Genomic DNA, 22,389 nt, shown 5'->3' with positions numbered 1-22,389 from the left:
AAGGGTTTTAGGAAGAGGGAGCAACCTTTGAGGAGGCCGTTAGTTGTCGTCAATGCTGACCTTCCAGAAAGAGCCTCAAGAAAATCGTAATTTAGTGATGAATGTCTAAAACATTTAGTTTGTTACCCAAACTCAGCCCAAGATAAATCTAATGCAAGATGACAATGTTAGTACCCCATTTCAAAGAGAGTTTCCCAAAGATGATCTTGATAAGGATTAAAAGATGACAGCAGGTCAGGCTTGTTGATGCATTTTATTGTGAGATGGGGAGTCTGGTAAAAAACTAGAAAATGATCATGGTGTAACAAGGAACTTAAAAATGAAGAGTCAGATTTGCAACTTACATACATGAATACAGGAACAAATTGGCACAAAATGTTAAACATTGTTCCCAACACTGTTTATATAAGGTTATCCTAATTTGGCTTACTAAGGAAATGAGAATTTTATGGTTAGGCTAATCTCTTAATAAAACCGCAGCACATCATGCTATTAGTCACACAGTGAATTTCAAAATTTAAGAGTTTTATATTAAAAACTGGGTAAAGGTAAAATGACTTGATTGTAGTTGTAAAACTAATACATTCCCATTTAAATTCTGTTCTACAGTCCCAAGGCAAGTATAAATGTTAACATAACACTGTTAAATCAAATCTCAATGCAAGAGAACCAATTGCATCTCTACTTTAAATCTTATCAACTTTCCAAATTTTCATACTAAAATATATTATTGTATTAATACAAACTACAGTATTATACACTACACTGTGTAATAAATAAAGAAATATAAAAATAAGACACATAAATATAAAAGTTTTCTAAAACTAAAAGTACATATGTCAGTAAGAAGGGTATTAATACTGCCAGATTTGAAGACATACAGTACAAAAATGTTGCACAGATCTATAAACTAAAAGAAATAAAATAATACTGATAGGTAAAAATCAGCTAATGATGTTAATAAACTGGGTCCATAATAACTAACATTTGGAAACAGTTATGAGCCAAATAACAATGGCATGTCCATGTCAGAAATGCAAGTACATGGATAAAGCAGATTAGAAAATTTCCCTTTCATTTCTGTAGAGAAATTCTGAAAGTCAATTAACACAAAATGAATACTGAGGAATTAAAAGATGAAATGTCCCAGTGTTTCAGTTTCTCTGACAGAGTCAGTGGTTTTAAGTTTTATTTTGGAATTTTGATAAAACAAACAAATCAACAAATGCTAGTTATTGTAGGCCACACACTGAATGATGGCGGGTTAGATCCTCAAAAATACTGGTAAATGGCACTTACAGCACACAGGTCTTGCTTAAGGCCAAAGGAGATACAAAGCTTCATATCATATCCTTCATATTTGTCACCACATACTCAAACACAATTACAAACACTGATTCTGACAACTCTGCTGTCCTTACAGTATTAACACTGTTAGTCCCTGCAATCAGAATGCAAAGACAATCTTTTGAACTCCATTTTAAACCACATGAGTAAGGAATTTCAGTTCTTCTATCGGCTGCTTTCTTAAGGCTAACAATACACTTTAAATGAGAATACACTCTACTCTGAAATCTAAATATTAGAAATTACTACCTTCTAAACTGAATTTATAAAAGGTAGTTAGCACGATTTGGAACTGCAATATACTTCTCTCTGAAGGGAATTTTGTAGTGCAGAAGTTCTCACATTTTAAAAAAACATAGTAAAATACTGAAGTGGATTTAGCATGTTTACCAATAAAAAATTATAAAATGTCTCCCAATTGTACAGCTTAAGCATAAACCAACATAAGAATGATAATTAATACTGATAAAATGAAACAATGCCAGATGTTTAGCCAGTTTTCTTTAACCTGTTAAATCCTTGCTTTCTGAGTCATTAAACTTTTCTAATCTGCTTCACGTTACAAACTTGTTCCTAACTTTGAAAAATGCACGAAAAATTACTAGGTCTGAGGTTCAGGCACACCTGGATTTTTTTTGTGTTTTTTCCTTTTTTTTTGTATTTTGTATTTTTTAAAATTTTTACTTTACACAGTAGTGAACAGAAATCACAGTATACAGATTACTGTGTTTCCATGAAAAGCATGTATAATATAGAACAAACTTCATTACCAATTAGAATTTATTTTCCTTCTAGAAAAACTATTAGGCTTCATTTGTTTTTTGTTCAGACACTTCCTCACTATTCTGGCTTCCTTTTTGTTCTAAGCTGCTCACTTGATTTACAGCTCCATCATCCTTCATGGCACCTTCAGTTTTTGCTCCTTCTCCCTCATTCTCTGCCTCTTCTCCCTCCTCTTCCTCCTCCTCCTCCTCCTCCTCTTCCTCTTCCTCCTCCATTTCTACTTCTTCCTCTTCCTCCTCCTCATCCACTTGTGGTTTTTCACATTCTTTCTCTTCCTGTAGTTCTTCCATCTCTTTATCCTCCTCTTCCTCCTCTTCTTTTTCACTGTCTTCATCGTCTTCCCTTGTCAAACTCTCTCGCTCATCTGAGTCGACCTGTGAGGGAGATGCCCTCACACCAACATGCTCACTTGTTAGGACCTCGGGTCCTGCCTCTTCCTGCTCCATGCTATCACGTTCCTCTGCTTCTCTCTTGCAATAGGAGTAGCGATGATTCATGTGCTGAGAATAAGACCCAGAGTGTGAGAAACGCTTTCCACATTTGTCACATTGATAGGGCTTTTCTCCAGAATGTAGTCGCATATGTTCAATCAAATGATGTTTGTGTTTAAATGCCTTTTTACAGATCCCACACTCATGAGGTCTTTTTCCTGAGGGGGAGGAAAAAAAAAGGCAACTATGAAATAAAAGCGTGGTTTTAAGCAAATAAAATCCTTGTAAGACTTAGGAGGGTACTTCAGATTGCAGAAAGGATTATAGACTCATTTTCAAAAACTGTCAGGTTCATCAACATACCTGTGTGTTCATATTTATGTCTCAGTAATGAGCTACTCTTTTGGAATATCTTATCACACAAATCACAAGCATACATTCCATTTTCTGTCTTCCTCATTTTCTTTTTGGGTGGTGTGGAATCAGAGTCATTCTGATCTTCTACATTTGATACTCCTTCTGAGCTAGTGTCTTGTCTTTCATCCTAAAGGAATAAACGCAGTAAGAAAGTTTAATTTAAATTTAAAAGATAAACAAAAGACATAAATAAAAGTATAGGTTAAAGAACTACTTTGATGTATACTTTTAGCAACTTCATCAAAGAAAGCAAATATACTGATCATCACTGCATATGGGTTCCAACAATGGTATTAAATGAGAAATAGAGGCTGATGTAGATAAAAGTGAGGTTGGGGGCAATATAGTCACAACTGTAACAAAAATGTATGGCCAACTGGTACTGAAAGGAAGGGATACCAAAAAGAAAAAATGTAAAATGTGTAGTAACAAATTTACTTAGTTCCCTGTGAATAGTATCTAACTGCATTCTTTACCTTCATTTTTTCATTCTGGGTTTCACTAGGCAAAAGTTAAGATTCTGTTTTTAAAAGGTGGACTTCAAATTATACCTTCCAGAGCTTCAGAGTCCTATGAATTAACTTCTTTGGACTCCTTGAAAAGAGAGTGGTTTATTCTATCATTTTTCTAAGGAGCAAGATGGAAAAACAATGCAGGAGGGTCTATGTTTTTAAACAAGAATATTTGTTAGTCAAAATGAATCTTTAGAATTTCAGTGGAACAGAAACATTTCAGGCCTTCTCAGGAAGATAACTGCTGGCAGGAGGCCCTCAAGTAGGCAGGATAATCCTGGAAGGAGTATGGAGTATGTAGTGGAACTGAGTCCCCTAACATCCTTGTGTCTTTTCTGAAGTCTTTGATTCTGTTGTCTCTAAACCTACACATTTTCTAAAAGTTTAAAGGTTTCCCACAACATTTCTCATGGCTTTGTGAAGTAGGAGAGGTGCAGCCCTCTGTCTGGGTCATTTCTGAGCTGTCAGTGGGTGCTAAGTAAGCTGAATCCTGCTATTTGATCTAGTCATAATTAAGTGAAACGTTAGTGGTTCCCCTTCTATTATTCAAAGACATGCATGGTGTTCTATAAACAAAAAGTTTAGATGGATTCACTGGTCATATGTAATTTTTTCAGGAGTCATCATCATTACAGAAAACCCAATTGGAGGCAATATTTAAAGGGGAAAAGCATAAAACACATTTGAACAGGCTATTGTAATTATTTCAGCTGTACCTACTTATAGCCAATTTTGGCTAAAGGATCAAATCATTTGATTCAATCAAAATTGATGGGAAAAAGGTGGAGAGACATCGAAGTCAGCAACAGAAAAAGCCTAGACAATGAGAACCACAACAATCATACGAAATGTTTCTATCCAGAACCATCATGAATTCTGGGAAAATGCATTTATTGATTCACAACCATATTTCCTCACATATACTAATTATTATTGAATGTTGTTAATTTACAGGTCATAAAATGATCAGTAAATTATTAGATGACTTCTTTGTGTACTTAATTCTTGTTTAATTAACACCTTTTATAAACAGAGGTATTAACAAAAAGTGATAGCTAAGTTTGCCTGGTGTGAAATGTCTGTGAAGGGAAGCATATTTTCATTTATTAATGATCCTAATCAAGGCAGAAATTATTATAAAAACAAAAGCCCAATTAGCGAGTATTCCAATTTTTCTTTTCAGTCTCTAGCTTCAAAAAATCAAATCTCTTGGTTGGTGTGGCTCAGTTGGTTGGAGCACTGTCCTGTAAGTCCAAAGGTCCTGGGTTCAATTTCTGGTCAGGGCATATACCTGGGTTGTGGGTTTGGTCCCTGGTTAGGCATGTGTGAGAGGTAACTGATTGATGTTTCTCTCTCACGTCAATGTTTGCTGTTTCTCTCCTTCTCTCTCCCTCCCTTCCCCTTGCTCTAAAATCAATAAGCATGCCCTCAGGTGAGGATTAGGAAAAAAAGTCAGGTCTTTAACTGATACTTATCAATCATTTTCAAAACAGAATAACACTTTAAACTTTAGTTGATAACTATACCTCAGATTAGGAAATAACTGAAGACATGATGCTACAAAAGTTAAAGCACTCACCTATTTACTTTCAAAAGTAACAGTTTGTAACAACTTGCTTGGCTTTATAGAAAAACTCATTAAAATAAGTTAAACCAGCCATTTACTAAACAGGTCAGGATGGGAGCCTTTTTTTTTTTTTTTTTTTATTACCTGATTTCCATTTGGCTGGATCACTTTCAAGGCTGGTTCCTGCACTGCAGGGCTGACTGTAGTTGAGTATGTGTAAGCCACCTGGGGAATCAAAATAGTCTGTTTATTGGCAGCTAGTGCTCGCAAGCATGGAACACTGTTCTGGTCAGCAATGGCCACAATTGTGGGTAACTGGGCAGTGACTGTAGGTATAGCAATATTTATGGGGTTGGCACTTGGTGGGATTACATTTACAACTGGTTCTGAGTCTGTAACACAACTGTCCTTCTGTGGCTCCTTTTTTGCACAAGACAAGTTCAAGGGTTCTTCCTGGACAGAATAAACACTGTTCTGGTAAACACTAGTGATAGTTGACCTTTCCAATAATTCTCCCTGTTGCTTTGGTAGTGAAAGATCAAGAGGTTCAACTTGTGGCTCTTCTTGTGCACCTTCTGCTGTGTACAAGTAACCCTGTGTATTTCTGGATGAAGAAAGGTTTAGAGGTGATGGGGAGGATGTAATACTTCTGGAACCATTGATGGTTGATCCTACTGGTAAAACTGGGGAGTTAGTTATCTTCAGAGGACTTTGTAGATTTACTGTGCTGTCCTGGGAATCATTTGCATTTGTAGACTGAGGCTGATCATCGTTCGTTGCAGAGACATTTACTTTGCCTGGTTCGGGAGAAGATGGTTCAGAAGACTGCACTGAAATCTGTCCAGCTTGCATCTTTTCAAACCACTTTTTTACTACATCCAGTGGTAGGTTTACTGAGTCAGCAATTTTTGAGAGCTCTTCTGCACTGGGTTGTGCATTCAAAGCATAATATGCTTTCAGAAGAGACAAGAGGTTCTTTAATGGTGGCTGACTGGGGGACAAATTGCCATCTCCAGAACCTGATGAAGCAGAGGCCTCGGGCTTCTCAGCTTCCGGTGCAGGGAGTGGAGGAGGCTGAGCAGACTGCTTTAGGTTATAGTGCTTTAATTCTGGAAGTGCATTAATATCTCCTGGACAATCATCACACAGAAGGCAAGTGCTGTCATTCACTCCTCCTTCGAAGCTTTTGTCTTTCTCAGATTTAACAGTAAGATCTTCTGGTAACTTTTCACTTTTGCAACTATTTGTTGGAATTGGATTTTCTTTTTTTAAATTTTGAGGAACAACTTGGAGTTGGCTGGGCTGTTCAAGACTGTAGTTAATGATAATTTTGGTTGTTCCATCTTGATCAACCAAAGGAAGACTGATGGCTGAAATAACAGAATGGCCACCTTGCTGTATGGATGAAGCACTGATTGTTTCTTGTTCTTTGGATGCAAGATTGGCTTGATTATTCTCCAAAACTTGCCTTATTACATTACCATCTACTGCCACTTTAAGTACATTCTGAATATCACTTAAATTGATACTTATGGGAGACACCAAACCAACTGTTGGCAGAACAACAGCTTGCACCACACCCTGAGGAGAACTGGTTGCCTGTAATGGGCCACCACCACTAAAAACCCCATTTTGTAAAGGGGTTGAACAGTTGATTCCTGAAGCAACCACTATGGGTTTGAATTCATAATCCACAGGTTCAGTTTTAATTTGGTTTACAGAAAGTTGTTCTTGAAGGGGTTTATTCTCTATCTTTTGCCGTATTTGTGGTCGTGTGGGACTGCCTGGCGATGCTGAAAGAGACGGTGAGGAACACTGAGATGTCTTGAGTCCTGTTCTTGGTCGTCCGTTCACAGGCATTAAGCTGATACATTTCTTACTGCTTATGTGTGAGCTATAGGAACCAGAATGGGAAAAACGTTTCTTGCAGTTTGGGCATTCATATGGCTTCTCTCCTAAACAACAACAAAATATATATATATTTATAAATTAGTATGTACCCACATTTTCCTAAGACAAAAAAGTGGTTACTATATATATATTTGTGATACAATTTTTTTAGAATCATCATTTTAAGTTCAAAAGCTACATAAATGTTATAAAAACTGGTAAAACATTAGTCTGAACTAATAAGGCAAACTTCTCTGCCTATGTATGTAATATTTCTGCTAACCTTTAAAACTTCAAATCATTCTCACATACCCAAAATATATTAAATCCTACTCTTTTAAATATTTTTTTAATCCTGTTTTGCCAAAGTATGTAATTTCTATATTTCACTTTACTTAACCACCTGCAGGAGAAATTAATATTAGAGGAAAGAAAAGTAACTGAAATATCCCATAAGACTTAACAAGTATGAATATCTCTGATTGAATGAATCATATAGATATCTCTTTCCCATATCTATAAGGTTCTCTTGAAAAAATATTTCTCAATGGGAATAAAACTTTAAATATAAAATATTTCTGTAAACCTTGATTAAATGGGATGTATGTACTCTGGGAGATATAAGGCAATGTTCTAGTGGGTATGCAAAGCATCTTGGAGTTTCAATTTTAGTGACAGTAGTTATAACTTAAAATATTATTTTTATATTAAAACATATATTATGTTGCACAAATGCAACGCTTGTGAGAATTGTTAGGAAAAAACCACAATGTCAAAGGAACTTTTTGTTTGTAGAGGCCTCCTTTCAAGATGCTTCCCTAAACCTTCCAGGGGTACAAGGGCATTTATTATTCTTGGCTGTTGGGGATATTTTGGTAGAAAATTTTGACAAGTTCTGAGATAAAAGGAATATTTCACACTTAATTTATAGTTAGAGTTCATTAATTTATAAGTTAAAGGTTACAGACTATCAGTTTTAGAAATAAGATAGAAACGTCTGGGTTTTGTGTGCCATCTGTCCCTTGCATTTATTATAGTGTATACAGGTCACAAAGATGCACATTAAACCTTTTTTTAGGTTGACAAATGGCTAACTATAGAATTATAAAATATATTGATACTCACTTATCCACTCAATACTAAAATAAAGCTCTTTTTCTCCCCCTTTCTTTTTAAGAATTAAAATGAATTAAAATAAAAGCAGTGGGAAAGGCAATTTAAGTTCTCCTAGTTCTATGACTTCAATGTTGTAGAGTTTTAAAAAGTGAGCTATGTTTTTTCAGAAATTTCATTACTTAAAAAAATCAGATAATAGAATTGAAAGGGATCTAAGAAGTCCCCTAGTATAGCCTCCTTCTCAATGAAGAGATCATTTTATATCATCCTCAACAGTGGTTATTTTCTGCTGAAAATCCTTTATTAAGAGGAGGTTAGTGCCACTGTGCAACCCTGAAGATGGTCTAGTTTGGTCCTGCTGAGGACCATGGATTTGAGTTCAGACCTTAGGTCTGTCACATACTACTTTCTTAACCTTTCCAAGTTTCAGGGTTTTGGTGTGTAAATAAATGTAGATACACCCCCTCTTGGGCTTGTTATAGCAGGTATATGAGATAATACAGTGAAACTCAGTGTGCTCTCAGTAAATGTTAGTGATTCTTTTACAAAGCATTTCTACTGATATGCAGGTTCAGCTGGCTTGGTATAATGCTCACTTACTTCCCTGTGCTAGATTGCCCTTCTGATGCCACATAAAACAAGCCTGACTTTTCTTCTACAAGCTAGACTTTCAAACTGATGAAGTGTTGAGTGTTGTCATATGCATCCTTAAACTATTCTTATGTGGGCTAAACATATCCAGGTCCTTCAAACACTCATGGGACATGGTGTTTTGAACTCTCACCCACTTGCTAACTCACCTCCAGAAATTCTCCAATTTATTAATGTTTCCAATAGGATACCTGAAACATGACTCAATACTCAAAATGTATCAGATAAAAATTTCTAGGAGTGGTAAAACAAGGGGTATAGTCTAGTGTATCTCTATTTTAACATTTTTAATTATTTGATAAATTTTTAGATGAGCTATATGTTTGTTCTCTTACTCTCTTGATCCTCTTGCTCACTAGGAAAATAAGCATCTATAATATAGATTATTCTTAGCTTTACAAATAGGGAAGTGGAGAAGCACAATGATTGAGGCAATGGCTTTGGAGTCAGGATGCCTACATCAGAGAACAGCTTTACCATGCATTAGTTTAATGACTATGGACAAGTTAATTAAGCTCTCTGAGATTCCATTTTTCTCACCGGTAAAAAGGAGGAGATAGTAGCATCTACCTCATAGAGTTATTGTGAAGACTATATGAGTGAATGCATACAAACAACTAGAATGTAGCTGTACTTAGTTGTGTTCAATACATGCTAGTTATCATTATTGTTATTGTTGAGAATTACTGTCAAAGTCAAGAAAACCCCTGCTCTTTAACTTCATAGCCTTATGGTGTATAGGCAAAGAATATCACTTAATGTACCTATTTATGTTAATGTTTGCAACTGCTAAATCCTGGAGGTGACATGGGGAAGTGGGCTGCTCAAAGTTAAATGCACTATCAACACTGAGTTATTTTTTTCAATGGCTGAGGTGGGTGTTTGGTTGCATCTGATGTAAATACTTTCCAGATTAAAATTACTATAAGGCCATGGGACAAACTTACATTATTTTCTGGGGAGGATCACAGCCTATGTGCAGGTGCTATTTTGTCTCACCTCTGAGTGGAGGTATGGCGACCTCCTCCTCATAGCTCAGGTCCCATATGCAGAGTTCAAATGCTGGCTGACACATGACTCTGCAGAGGGCTCACGTTATGGGTATCAGAAGATAGCAACAATCAGTGTAATTTTAGCGAGTATAATTGAGGACCTTGATCTTTAATACCTTTTAAAAACTCAACTGAGAAAAAAAACTACAGAGGATTACTGAAGGATATGCAATCATCCATTATTACATACTTTAAACAGTGCTTTTAACACTATCTGTGGGGAAGAATAACTTTTTATTTTCATTTTTTTTGTTTTAAATTTCCAAACTAGTGTGGACCAATATTATGTAAAATAGAATGAAATTGTACAGCATTGTCTTGATATATGAGTTTATAAATGCTTCCCTTCAATTTCTGTTTTAAAAGAACTGGTAATGACTAGCTTGCAGATTGTTACCAGTCCTGGGATAACACTGAGTCCCCCTGCTCAGTATCTTCCCTTGGAATAAAACAGGCCATCAGAGAGCTGTAGACTCGGATTGTTCAAGTAGTCACCCTGGTGAAATGCTTTTTCCTAATTGCACTTTGGTGAAATAGCCAGTGATATTTCTGGACTCTGTTGAAGAATCTTATTTTAAAAAAGAAAACCCTATCATGTTCTCCACTGTACTAAGCATATTTCTGAGGATGATAAAAATTGCATTTTTCTCTTTCATCTTTATGATGTTTCAAAGAACAAGTTTCTCTATAGACTTAGTATTAGGAAAGGTGTGCTTTTCTAGTAACAGATTTCTTTTACTCATGCACACTCTGGTCTTGGTTACTGATTGCAGTTTTCTTACTTCCTAAACCTTAGAGTCTAATTTGTGGTCCATTTCAAGGATGTGCAAAGAATTTTATAGTATTCATTTTTTTCACATTTATTTCATGCCTGTTTTACTTTAACTTTATTTTCTTTATATTTTTAAATTAAAATTTACTGTGTATTAAAGGTATACAAGCCTCATGGTAAATTATTTGAAGAACAAGACAGATTTAAGTATGTAATGAATGGGCAGTGCAGAGTTCTATGTTCCATGATATGGCCTAGATTCGCACTAGATTTTTAAGTAGCAGTAGCAGCATACTGTTAGCTTAGACAAAGCTTGTGACCATCCAAACTCTTAAAATTTTTCTGTAAGTACTACAGACAGTAGCTCCCTACTTGGTACTTGATTGAGACTGACTGCTGACTATCAATGCAGGATGCTGTGATTAAATATCAACTTCCTTCTATATCTGTATTTTAATCTTTGGCATGACTCATGTCTCCCAACTTATATCATCTATAGATCTGATAAATTCTGCTACACAACTGCAACAGAACCATAGGACATTCACCTTGTACATGAATCTTACTCCAAGCTTTACTTTCCTTCCTCTACCCCATTTCATTATTTTTAAAAACTCTTCCAAATTAGCAGTAACTCTATCAACAACTTCAAATCATCTCTGGTAGGAAGGGAGGTTATGAAAAATGTATTATTGATGAAAACATGAGCTAAGAAATAGGATCCTGTGGCAGGCTGCAAAAGTCTACCTCTGCTTTCCAGAAACATTAATCCGTGAAAATAAATAAATGTTTTTGTAAGAATCTTGGCTTGAGCATTTTAAAGTGATAACTTTAACATTATTTAGCCCTCAATGATCAATACAGTAAAACTTACAGAACCTTTGATGTTCCAAAATAAAATACAGGTATCACAAATGACCCCTCACAAAGCCACCCAACTGAACTCCTTTAGTAGGATGATGTTTATGTGTTAATACAATAATTTCCACAAAATATGCAATGTGCAGATACCATAATTTCCCATTCATTAGCTATTATTTTTTATTAAAATTACTTAAATCTAAAGTAGCATATCAAAATTAATCAGGAGATGAACAGATTTCACAGTGCAATTTGGTGCTAGGTTTTCTCGATACCTTTTGTTCAAGTAGAGCCTCTGAAAAAATACAAATATAACTACCTTTGTTTTTATGTTTCTAAAAAATACATGATATTTTTTACCACATAATAATATTTATTTTGTAAATAATGATTTAGAAATGATATGGAATAGAAAGATGAAATGATGGGAGACCCATTTTTCTTTTCAATTCTCATTAACACTGCAGTTTCCTCTCTCCTCAAGTGCCACCCCTCACCCCCACCCCGCTGACTCCCCATCACCCTTCAGCATTTCCCATCTGGAGCTCCATTTCTGCTCCTCTCCAGTAAAGAATGTCTTTATCCCATTTCCTTCTGCAAATTGTACCTCTATACTCTTTGTCATTATCCTATTAACTGTGCAAGAGAGGAGGACATGAAATTAACATTCATCAGAAAACTAAAGTGTTTTCAGGTTGTACTTCTTGTTAAGACGTATTATGTTTTGATAAGGAACTTTTGCGTGTGTCATATTATATCAACTTGATATACTTTAGTCAATGATTAAAATTCCAATAAAATACCATTTATAAACAGAAAATTTTTCCAGAGTCATCTGTGTCCTAAAAGAAAAACAAGGCATTTCTAATCATGTGCGTATGTCACATGTTATATTTATTTGCATGTATGCTGTAATATTTAAGGTGTAGAAAGATAGCAAATATTTACCACTGTGGATTCTTAAGTGCTCTTTTAGATGGTGTTTGTATTTGAAAGCTTTTCCACATTCAGTGCACTTGAATTTACGATTACCCCCAGACTGCGTCACATGTCTCTGTAAGAAAGAATTGGTATTTTATTTATAAAGTGAAAAAAAGCTTTAGACATAAAGAACATCCAACATGCTAAAAGTAATGCTTTGGTGACTATTTGGTTTCTGAAAGGCTTCAAATTATAGCAGTCACAAAAATCTAACACTTGAAATATTACCAAAAAGGAGGGTGTTAGTAGGAACAGAATTTTGACATAGAGAAAAATCTCCACTTTCTAAGAATTTAAAGTATCAGAATCATACTTTATTAAGCAATATAGTATTTAGCAAAAAAAATATACATATATACTTGTAACTGGAGACTATCTCATTTGAACTCTAGTTTATAGATAAAGCAATTGAGGTCAAGAACATTCAGTAATCTGTCTAAAGCAGTCACTCAACAGAAAATCAAGGTCTCCTGAACAGGAGAAAAGGCCAGTCTTTTTCCAGCATTTTATCCTGTCTCTTACATGTTTGATATTTCTAAAATGTACTTTAATCTGACAATTTAAAAAAAAGTCCATGTTTTCCAGCCAAATACAGATCATTAAAATAGCTTTCTGTCTCATTTATCAAATCTTCACTTTTATGTATTTCAATTATATTCTATACCCTTGATTTCAGAAAAGTACTGCTTGAATTGAATCAAATCCTACTCATAAATCTCCAAGGGATTCCCATCAACCCATGAACAGAAATTCTTAGTCTACAGATTTCAAGTTCACAGCCCCTGAGTTTGCTGGCTTATTCTTCACCAGTTCTCCAGTAGTCCCTGTCTCAGTCATTTAGTGTGTTTTTTTCCTGCACAGAGATTGCTCTTCTTTCCCTCCTTGCTTTGGTTTATACTATTCCTTATTTCTTGACTATGTTTCCCTTTAATTATGACTTTTAAGATTCTACCTATCTTCCAAGGACTTAACTCAAGTACTACTTGCCTCATGCTTGCCCTAACTGGAATCTTCCTCTTTTGTGTATCATGCAGAAAGGAAAGAGAGTATGTACTTACTATGTATCAGGCACTATTTCATCCAAACCCATGGCTTTAAATACTGAATATATGGTGACAATTCCCAAATTTATATCTTTAGTCTTCTTCCCTCAATTATAGACTCTTATCACCAATTGCTTCCCTTGATATTCCTTGATATTGGAGGGTGATAAGCATTTGTTAACATGACTAACACCAAACTTTTAATTTCTTCTAAAAATCAGCTCCTTCTCTAGTATTTCCTGTTTGTGAAGAGCATCCTCATTTATTTGATTATTGCTTAGGCCCTGAATTTTAGAGTAATCCTTGCACCCTCTCTTTTCCTTAAATCCTTACTTATTTTATCAGCAAGCCATCTAAATATATTCTGACTCTAATACTCCTCATTAAGTAATGTCTGTCACCACCACCAAGTTTAAAGCCACCAACCACCCCTGGCCTGGATTACAGCAATCACCTCTAAGTGGTCTCTGTGCTTCCATTTTTGCCTTTCTTGACCTATTCTCTGTCCAACAGCCAGTGTTCCCTCAAAATAAAAAAATAAAGTTAAAATTCAATATCTCTCTAAGGCATTCCTATCACATTTTAGAATACAATCAGAAATCTTTATCCTGGCCTATGCGAAGAGCTACATCATCTGCTCCCCCAGAGCACCCTGGCCTCACCCTCTTTCTCGCCTTTATTCACCACACTGGCCTCCTGGCTGTTCTTCGGTGACGTCGGGCAGGTTTCTGCCTTATGATCTTTTTATGCTTCAGTCTGTTCCCTTTGCATGGCATGTCCTTCTCCTAATCATTCCATGACTGGCTTCTTCATTTCATTCAAGTCTTAGTTCAGAAAGGTCTCCCTATCTTCAAATCAAGTAGCAGCTTTCATCACTTTCTATCCTCTTCCTCTATTTTCCTCAGCCTGTCTGTTTTTATATTTTATATCTGTTTTTTTAAATCACCTATTAATACAGGGTGATACAAAAGTCGGTTTACAGTTGTTTATGTGAAAATATAATAATTAATAAATACTAATACAAGAATAAACTGTATGTTTTATGTATTCACAACTGTGAACCTACTGTTTTCCCACCTTATATATGCCCCCTACTGTCAGGGACTTTGCTCATCTTTTTCACTGTTGTGCTTTTAACACTTAGAACAGAGGCTGACACATAGTAGAAACTCAAATATTTGTTGAATGAATAAATAAGACATGGAAATTCTTACCTTTAAGATGTGGGATGATTTTCAAAGGCCAGCAAGCTAGACATTCTACCCTTTAGTTTGCCGCTTCATAATCTAAATTGTTTCCAAGACTTCTCAGTTATATTTTCTCACTTTATTGGTCCCCACATTTATCACAGCTCTTTTCTGACTTTAGTCTGACCACACATTTCATATATAAAACCTACTTCCTTTTACTCATCAAAAAAATCATCAAAAAGATGGTTTCTTGCTCATTAGAGATCTTTCGATTTGCTTTTATAATGGCATCTCCTGCTTTCACTATCAGCTCTATCCTTTGGAGATCCTTTCCTTTAACAAAGGCCGTGGTGCAGAAAGGATATGGGGCAGCAGTTGCAGGACAGATCTGCTCCCCATGTCATGTGAATAGGCTCTTCCCCCAAGGCCTGTCTATATTACGGTTACAATAGGGCTCTCAGATCAAAAGAGCACTCATCTATATTGTCACTAATAAGACTAATAATAGGGGCAGATGGTAGAAAGATGGTGTCTGTCTTCAGTAGTTCCTTCTCTGCATCAGTTTCCTCCTCCTTTTGGTACTCTCTCTCATTTTAAGTGCTCCTTCACAGACTTAACCATTAACCTATCTAAGACAATCTTGATCCTATAGTCCCTTATTTGCCAACCCCCAACCCCTATTCTTATTTTGTGAGTGTTGTTGCTGAAGTCCTGAGAAGGTAGGTGGACCATGCTCATTCTTTTTCCACAATTTTTTGTCTGACCTTTTGGTTTAGCCATCATCTTAGCAAAACTTGTTCTCTATGGGATATTATGACTTATATAACGTATACTCCTAGGGCAAAGTTCACATAAATGTGTACAGATATTCACAGTCCTTTGATATAGGAAAATGGACAGGTGCCTCAACCTCAACATACTGCCTTGACATACCCTGCACAGCTGAATATTTATTTGAATTTTAAAGTTAGAATTAAGAAGATACTCAGTTGATTATTAATAGCTGATGGTTATCAAGACCTTATAAAAGGAAAACAGGCAAGATTCTTTCACTTTAATCCTTAAAGACAGAGCCAACAGTTTACATGTAACTTATATTTACAGAGTAGTCTTAGTTTATACTTCTAGAAATTAAGGCAAAGTGACAGAAGTAGAATAAACGATATGGAAATTGAGTCTTCAGAATAAAAATGCATTAGAATATAAACTTTAGATTCTTAGAGGAGGCAACTTTCCTTACTATAGGGAAAAAAACACTGTAGCTTATACTGAGAATAAATAGTTCACAAAAAAATGAAACGTTATTATTATTTGATTTTCATTTAAATTTGGTCAGTAGTAAGTCATGTGTTTTATGTAACCAGTATTTATTTTCCTACACTGACTATTTTAGTACAATGTTATTATGAAATCCAGTTATAAACTTAAGAGAAATATTTGTTATAGTATATGCAAAATAATTAAATTGAGATGAACAGGATCTTATCTGAAAAAGAAAAAACTTAGTCACCTTTAAAATTATGTTCACATGTGACTGTTAACTCAGAAATGACCAGATAATTCAAATAAATAATCACTTTCTTTTTATAAGGCTGCAGATGAGACACTGTCTAGTGCATCTTTTTAACTTCTAAGTTTGTTAAAAAATCCCTGCCTTCTATGGAGAGATACATTCTCAAAATTTGGAAAGCTCATTTCACTTACTTGATCTCTTCCTGATTTATGTGATGTCATGTGACGTTCAAGTTGGGTTCTGTATGCAAAGGTGTAACTGCACAGGGAGCAACTAAAGTTATCTTCATTCTTTTCATGGCGATATTTAATGTGTTCTTTCAGAGAGGTAAAGCGTTTATAGCCTCTATCACAATATGGGCAGGTGAGTAATTGGGAAAATGCATCTGGTGTTCCTGTAAAAGAAAGATCATATATTTTAAATTTAAAAAATTTAAAAAAAATTGTATTATGTAATTGTCTAAACCACTATGATATACACCTGAAATTCATATAAAATAATATTGAACATCAACAGTAATTGAAAAATAAAATTAAAAATATTAAAAAATATTACCAAAGCTACCGATGAGTCCCTCCCTAAGCTATGTAATAGCTATTACGCTACCAGGTTTATATTAGGTCCTCAAAACAATACAATGATACTCATCTCTATTTCATAAAAGCAAAAATGTGAGGTTCAGGAAGATTAAATAACTTAAAATTCCCACAGCCAGTAAATGATTTTTAATTGACAATATGGTATTACATTTTAGGATTATCAGGTTAGATGGTTCCAAAAGTGATAAAGTTAGGATTCAAATGTGTTCTGTCTGACTTTAAGGTCCCATATGTTTTTCACTAAATCACAATTTTCTTCTTTTGTATGGCCAATTAGACAAAGAAAATAAAAGTAAAATTAGAATGTAGATTACATTTGTAAATATACAAGATCTGTTCAGAGAGTATACAGCCATGTACTATGAAAAATAGAGACATTTATTGAGGATACAAGAAACATTGTAATAGTACAATGCCGCTTTAGTCCCTTTCAGTTATAACATTCTTGAGGGAATCTGGTTCATTGGTAGCGGTTTGAAGCAACTCATTAGCAATTGCAGCACAATGTTCCTTCTGCTCTGGCAGCAGCAGCAGCTGTGGAACAAATTCTGCCATAACACGTTTCATGCCAAGTTCCTGCTTCAAAATCTTGGACACAGTAGTTTTTGGAATCCCCAGTTCAGCTTCTAGTTTTTGTACTATCTGTTGCCAATCATTGTTGATTAAGCCCGTACACATTGAACATTCTCAGGTGTTCTGCTTGTTGCAGGCCTTTCAGCACATGGACCACTTTCAACAGATTCTCAACCATCTCTGAAGCATTTGTACTGCACTTTTACTTGTGCTGCACTCATTGCATCATCCCCCAAAGCCTTCTAAATCATCTGAATAGTTTCCGCAGAGAATGTTTAAGCTTAACACAAAATTCGATGTCAATTCGTTGCTCTACTCACTCGCTCAGTCATTTTGAATATGATGGCCACACAGTATACATGCCTACTCAGCAGCATCTACTGCCCCTACTGACTAGTGTAATGAAGTTGTCATTGATCACATATGCTCATTCCAGTTGTTTCTCCTTGACTGCCAGGTTACACTGATGTAGCATGAACCATTCTTGTTATATTAACTATGGTTGGACTTTTTCCATATATACATATAAGGAAAATATATATAAAGCATATATATACACTTGTATACCATAACAGAATCTTTCTATAGATAACAATATCATCATTATTTATTTAATGTTAATTCTTTTGTATTTGAAAATGACACTTAGTTATTGTCATCAGAGAGTAAGTAGTACATAGTTAGACTGACCAAGTTCAGACCAAAAGAATGAATGTATAAAGGCGGGGGGAGGGAGGAAGTAATAATGGGAGCCAGGTCTAGGCCTGGCTCATAAAGACCTCTTGAGCCTGATTATTCATATTCTTTCCCCTATTGAAATACACTGACAAATTTTCTGTATAATTTGATATAAATGAATAAATATATAATAGTTTTCAAAAATAAGGGCATTATGAATAAATTGGGGTTCACTGAATGAACTATATATAATTTAGGAACCATCTAACCTTACAATCCTAAAATGTAATACTTTGTCAATTAATATTTTTTAACTAAAAGTAGGTTTCCATATTTGATCTATTTCTTCAAATAAGTTCCTAAGTGACATCTTATTGTAAATATCATCTCTACCTTCATTTTGAGTTTCTTATAGAAAAACAGACTACCAAAGAAAATTTCATAGAAAATCTCCAAATGCTTCATAAACATATTACCTTTATTAAAATTTAAGTTTACATAAACAATGTTTTGCTCAAGGACCAGACTGCAAATAATAGACTGGGCACCTAACCCTACATAGCAAGGTAAATATGCTAAAATACGTTTCTAAAATATGAATATGAATATTTTATTCAAAATATTAAAAATCAACCCTCAAAGTTTAGGATGGCATCTTTTGTTAGCAAGGCAACTGGACCCAGAGAGTCTTCTGTTGGTAATAACTCTAACATGACCCATTTCTTTAGGGACTAGATTAACCACATGAAGAAGTTCTTCCAAAATCATGTTATGTTTCATCTGTATAAATTTCCTATTTGTAAGGGCAAATGGGGAGTTAAAAGAGGACTGACACTACCCAACTTCAAGACTTACTATAAAGCAATAGTAATCAAGAGAGGGTGATATAGACAAGTGGATAAATGAAACAGAATAGGGAGCCCAGAAACAGAGAAACAGATCCCCATAAATACAGTCAACTGACCTTTGAAAAAGGAGTAAAGGCAACGCAAAGGAGTAAAGGACAGTCTTTTCAACAAACAGTAATAGAACAACTAAACATCCTCATGCCAAAAAAAAAAAAAAGAATCTAGACAGAGATCTTTAGACCATTCACAAGGTTGAACTCAAAATGGTTCTCAGACCTAACTGTAAAATGTGAAACTATAAGACTCCAGGGAATGCAGACTGGTGCAGCCATTGTGGAAAACAGTTTGGAATTTCCTCAAAAAGCTAAAATTAGAACAGCCTTTTGATCCAGCAATTCCACTGCTGGGATTATACCCTAAGAATCTCAAAACACCAATTCAAAAGAACCTATGCACCCCAATGTTCATAGTAGCACAATTTACAATAGCCAAGTGCTAGAAGCAACCTAAGTGCCCATGAGTAAATAAGTGGGTAAAAAAAACTATGGTACATTTACACAATGGAATACTACGCAGCAGAAAGAAAGAGCAAGCTACTACCATTCACAACAGTATGGATGGAACTGGAGAGCATTATGCCAAGTGAAATAAGCCAGGGGGTGAAAGACAAATACCATACGATCTCATCTGTAAGTGGAACCTAATCAACAAAATGGATAAGCAAGGAAAATATAACCAGAAAAACTGAAAGAAAAAAGAAACTGAGAGTGGCGTGAGGTAAGGAGGGAGATGGGTAATGGGGAAAGGGTCAAATCAAGGCACATGTATAAAGGATCCACAGACAAAGCCAAAGTGGGGAAGGATTGACGGAGGGAGATGGGGGTGGGTGGGCCAAGGGAAAGTGGTAGCAGAAAAATGGACACAGATGTATTTAAACAATAAAAATTAAAAAAAAAAAGACTCCTAGAAGATAACAGAAGAAAACTTATATGGCCTTGGGTATGGTTGATGACTTTAGATACAATACCAAAAGCACAATTCACAGAAAAAGTAACTGGTAAGCTATATTTCATTAAAGTTAAATACTTCTGCTCTGAGAAAGATACTATTAAGGGAATTAGAAGATGAGCCACACAGACTGGGAAAAATATTTGCAAAATGCCTATCTGATAAAAGGACTGTTATCCAAAATATACAAAGAACTTTTAAAACTCAACAATAAATCAAATAACTCAATTAAAAATGGGCCAAAGACCTTAACAGACAGCTTACCAAAAAAGATATACAGATTGTAGATAAGTATGAAAAAATGCTCCACATCATATATATGTCATCAGGGAAATACAAAACAAGAAGAAACCAGTATACACCTTTTAGGCCAGCCAAAATCTGGAACACTGACAACACCAAATACTGGCAAGAATATGAAACAACAGAATTTCTCATTCATTGCTGGGAGGAATCCAAACTGGTATAACCACTTTGGAAGACAATTTGGCAGTTTCTTATAAAACTAAACATACTATTACCATACAAACCCAGAAATTGTGCTCCTTTATATTTACCAAAAAGAACTGAAAACTTATATCCACACAAAAATATATACACAGATGGTTATAGTAGCTTTATTCATAGTTGCCAAAATTTGGAAGATGTTCTTTAGTAGGTGAATGGATTAATAAACTGTAGTGCATCCAGAAATGGAGTATTTCAACACAAAAGAAATAAGCTACCAAGCATTGAAAAGACATGGAAGAAACTTAAATGCAGATTTCTAAGTGAAAAAAGTCAATCTGAAAAGGATACATGCTCTATGATTCTAATTATATGACATCCTGCAAAGGACAAGGCTACAGAGACAATAAAGATCAGTGGTTACCAGAAGGAGTAGGGGAGGGGGAAAATATGAGTAGACAGAGCATAGAGAATTTTTAGGGCAGTGAAAATACTCTGTATGATATTGTAATCATAAATACATGTCATTATACATTTGCCCAAACCCACAGAATATATAACATTAAGAGTAAAACTTAATGCAAACTATGAACTTTGAATAATTATGATGTATCAATGAAGGTTCATCCTTAGTTAAAAAAAAAAGGAAAGAAAAGAACCTTTCTGATGAGTTATGTTGATAATGGGAAAGGCCTATGTGTGGGTGAGAAGGGATATATGGGACATCTCTGTATCTCTGCCTCAATTTTGTTGTAAACATATAACTCCTCTAAAAAAGCCATAAAAGAGTTGACTGAGTATTAAAATATTAAGCTAAATAAATCTATTAGACTGGGACCCTGGAAAAATCAAACCAGATTTAGGATCTTAAAACTTTCAGTATCCTTAAACATTCCAACTAACTTCTTAGTATCTGGTACAGGTCTTGGAAAAAATTTCTTAAGAGGAATATCTGAAGGCTATTTTTGTCTGTTTCTAGTGCATGGAAGGGCAGAGTGACAGCTTATTTCTTTTCAGGAGATTATGAACACTTTATTATTGCATTTGTTGCAATATCAGAGTGGACTAAAGCATATAGAGAAAAACTGTTTGACTCCAAATTAGTATATTGTGAACCAGACAACCACATTCTGCTTGCTGGAAGAATGATGGAGAAGAATCAGTGGGCAGTCAGGTTCATCGCAGTTTCCATTTCTACCACTTGCTGCCAGGTTAGTGAATGGAAAACACTGTCCAGGCACTGCTGTAAGCATTTCACATGCAGCAGCATTACCACTGTATACAAATACTATATTGCTATCATGGACAATATTCTATTAATTAGAGAGATTAGTCTATATAGCAAACCACAATCAATTTTGGTTTTCAAAAATGTTTTGTATAGTACAATGGTAGGTTCCTACAGTAGAGTAATAGAAATAATCTTTTAAAGATGAAAACAAAAACAACTGTAAAGCTCCATTTACCATTTTCATCATGACCACTGGCTTCTGGAGTGCCCTGCCTCTGGTCATCTTCGGGTGCTTCAGGGTAAATGACAGCAGTGTCTTGTTGTTGCAGGAACTCTTCAACATTAGGATCATGGTTTTGTTCATTTTCTGCATCTGAGTCGCATTCATCATCTTTTACTGAAAGAAATACATACTTTATAAATAATAATTTTGCCACCAAGTTGTTACAAAATTTTTATGAAAGAAGAATTGTGTATCTTGAAATTATTCTTAAATTTGTAGGAAATATTTACTGAGTATTAGATAAAATTCACTCATTCTGTTATCATTGATTAAGGAGTAATTTAAAAAATAAATTTAAAGTGTTATAGAAGTCTTGAAATTTTCACAATATTCCCTTTAGGCTTCAGAATTGTGCTTCTATTACATTTTACTGATAAACAAGATACAGAGAAGGTTAATAGAGCTAGCTGAATTTCTAGTTTCTCAATGTTAAAGCAAGGGGGGGGGGGGAAAGAGAAAAACCTTAGCGTTCTAACCTTAGTTTTTTTTCTAGCAACCTGCTGTATCATTTGGAGTTGTACCTCAAATTGGAATCATTGTCAATATAAACCACTCTGAAATATAGTTCACTGATATGATTTCTTAGAAAATGGCTT

General features: G+C 35.0%; 1 protein-coding gene across 1 annotated transcript in view; it reads right to left on the bottom strand.

The window, feature by feature from the left end:
- Positions 1 to 243: 243 nt before the first annotated feature.
- Positions 244 to 22,389, bottom strand: part of ZEB1 (zinc finger E-box binding homeobox 1) — a 179,499-nt gene continuing 157,353 nt past the window's right edge. Inside the window, exons 4-9 of the mRNA XM_054592204.1 lie at positions 21,746 to 21,907; positions 16,318 to 16,520; positions 12,348 to 12,453; positions 5,202 to 7,012; positions 2,925 to 3,105; positions 244 to 2,779 (exon numbers count right to left, since the gene is read on the bottom strand). Coding sequence (XP_054448179.1) covers positions 2,151 to 2,779; positions 2,925 to 3,105; positions 5,202 to 7,012; positions 12,348 to 12,453; positions 16,318 to 16,520; positions 21,746 to 21,907 — 3,092 coding nt within the window. The 3' untranslated portion in view covers positions 244 to 2,150. The remainder of the gene's footprint in view (positions 2,780 to 2,924; positions 3,106 to 5,201; positions 7,013 to 12,347; positions 12,454 to 16,317; positions 16,521 to 21,745; positions 21,908 to 22,389) is intronic.

The sequence above is a fragment of the Pteronotus mesoamericanus genome, unplaced genomic scaffold (genome assembly GCF_021234165.1).
Source record: "Pteronotus mesoamericanus isolate MK-2021 breed Mesoamerican mustached bat unplaced genomic scaffold, CSHL_Meso_final contig_130, whole genome shotgun sequence".
Taxonomy (NCBI): Eukaryota; Metazoa; Chordata; class Mammalia; order Chiroptera; family Mormoopidae; genus Pteronotus; species Pteronotus mesoamericanus.
This window is presented reverse-complemented; position numbering and strand designations above follow the sequence as displayed.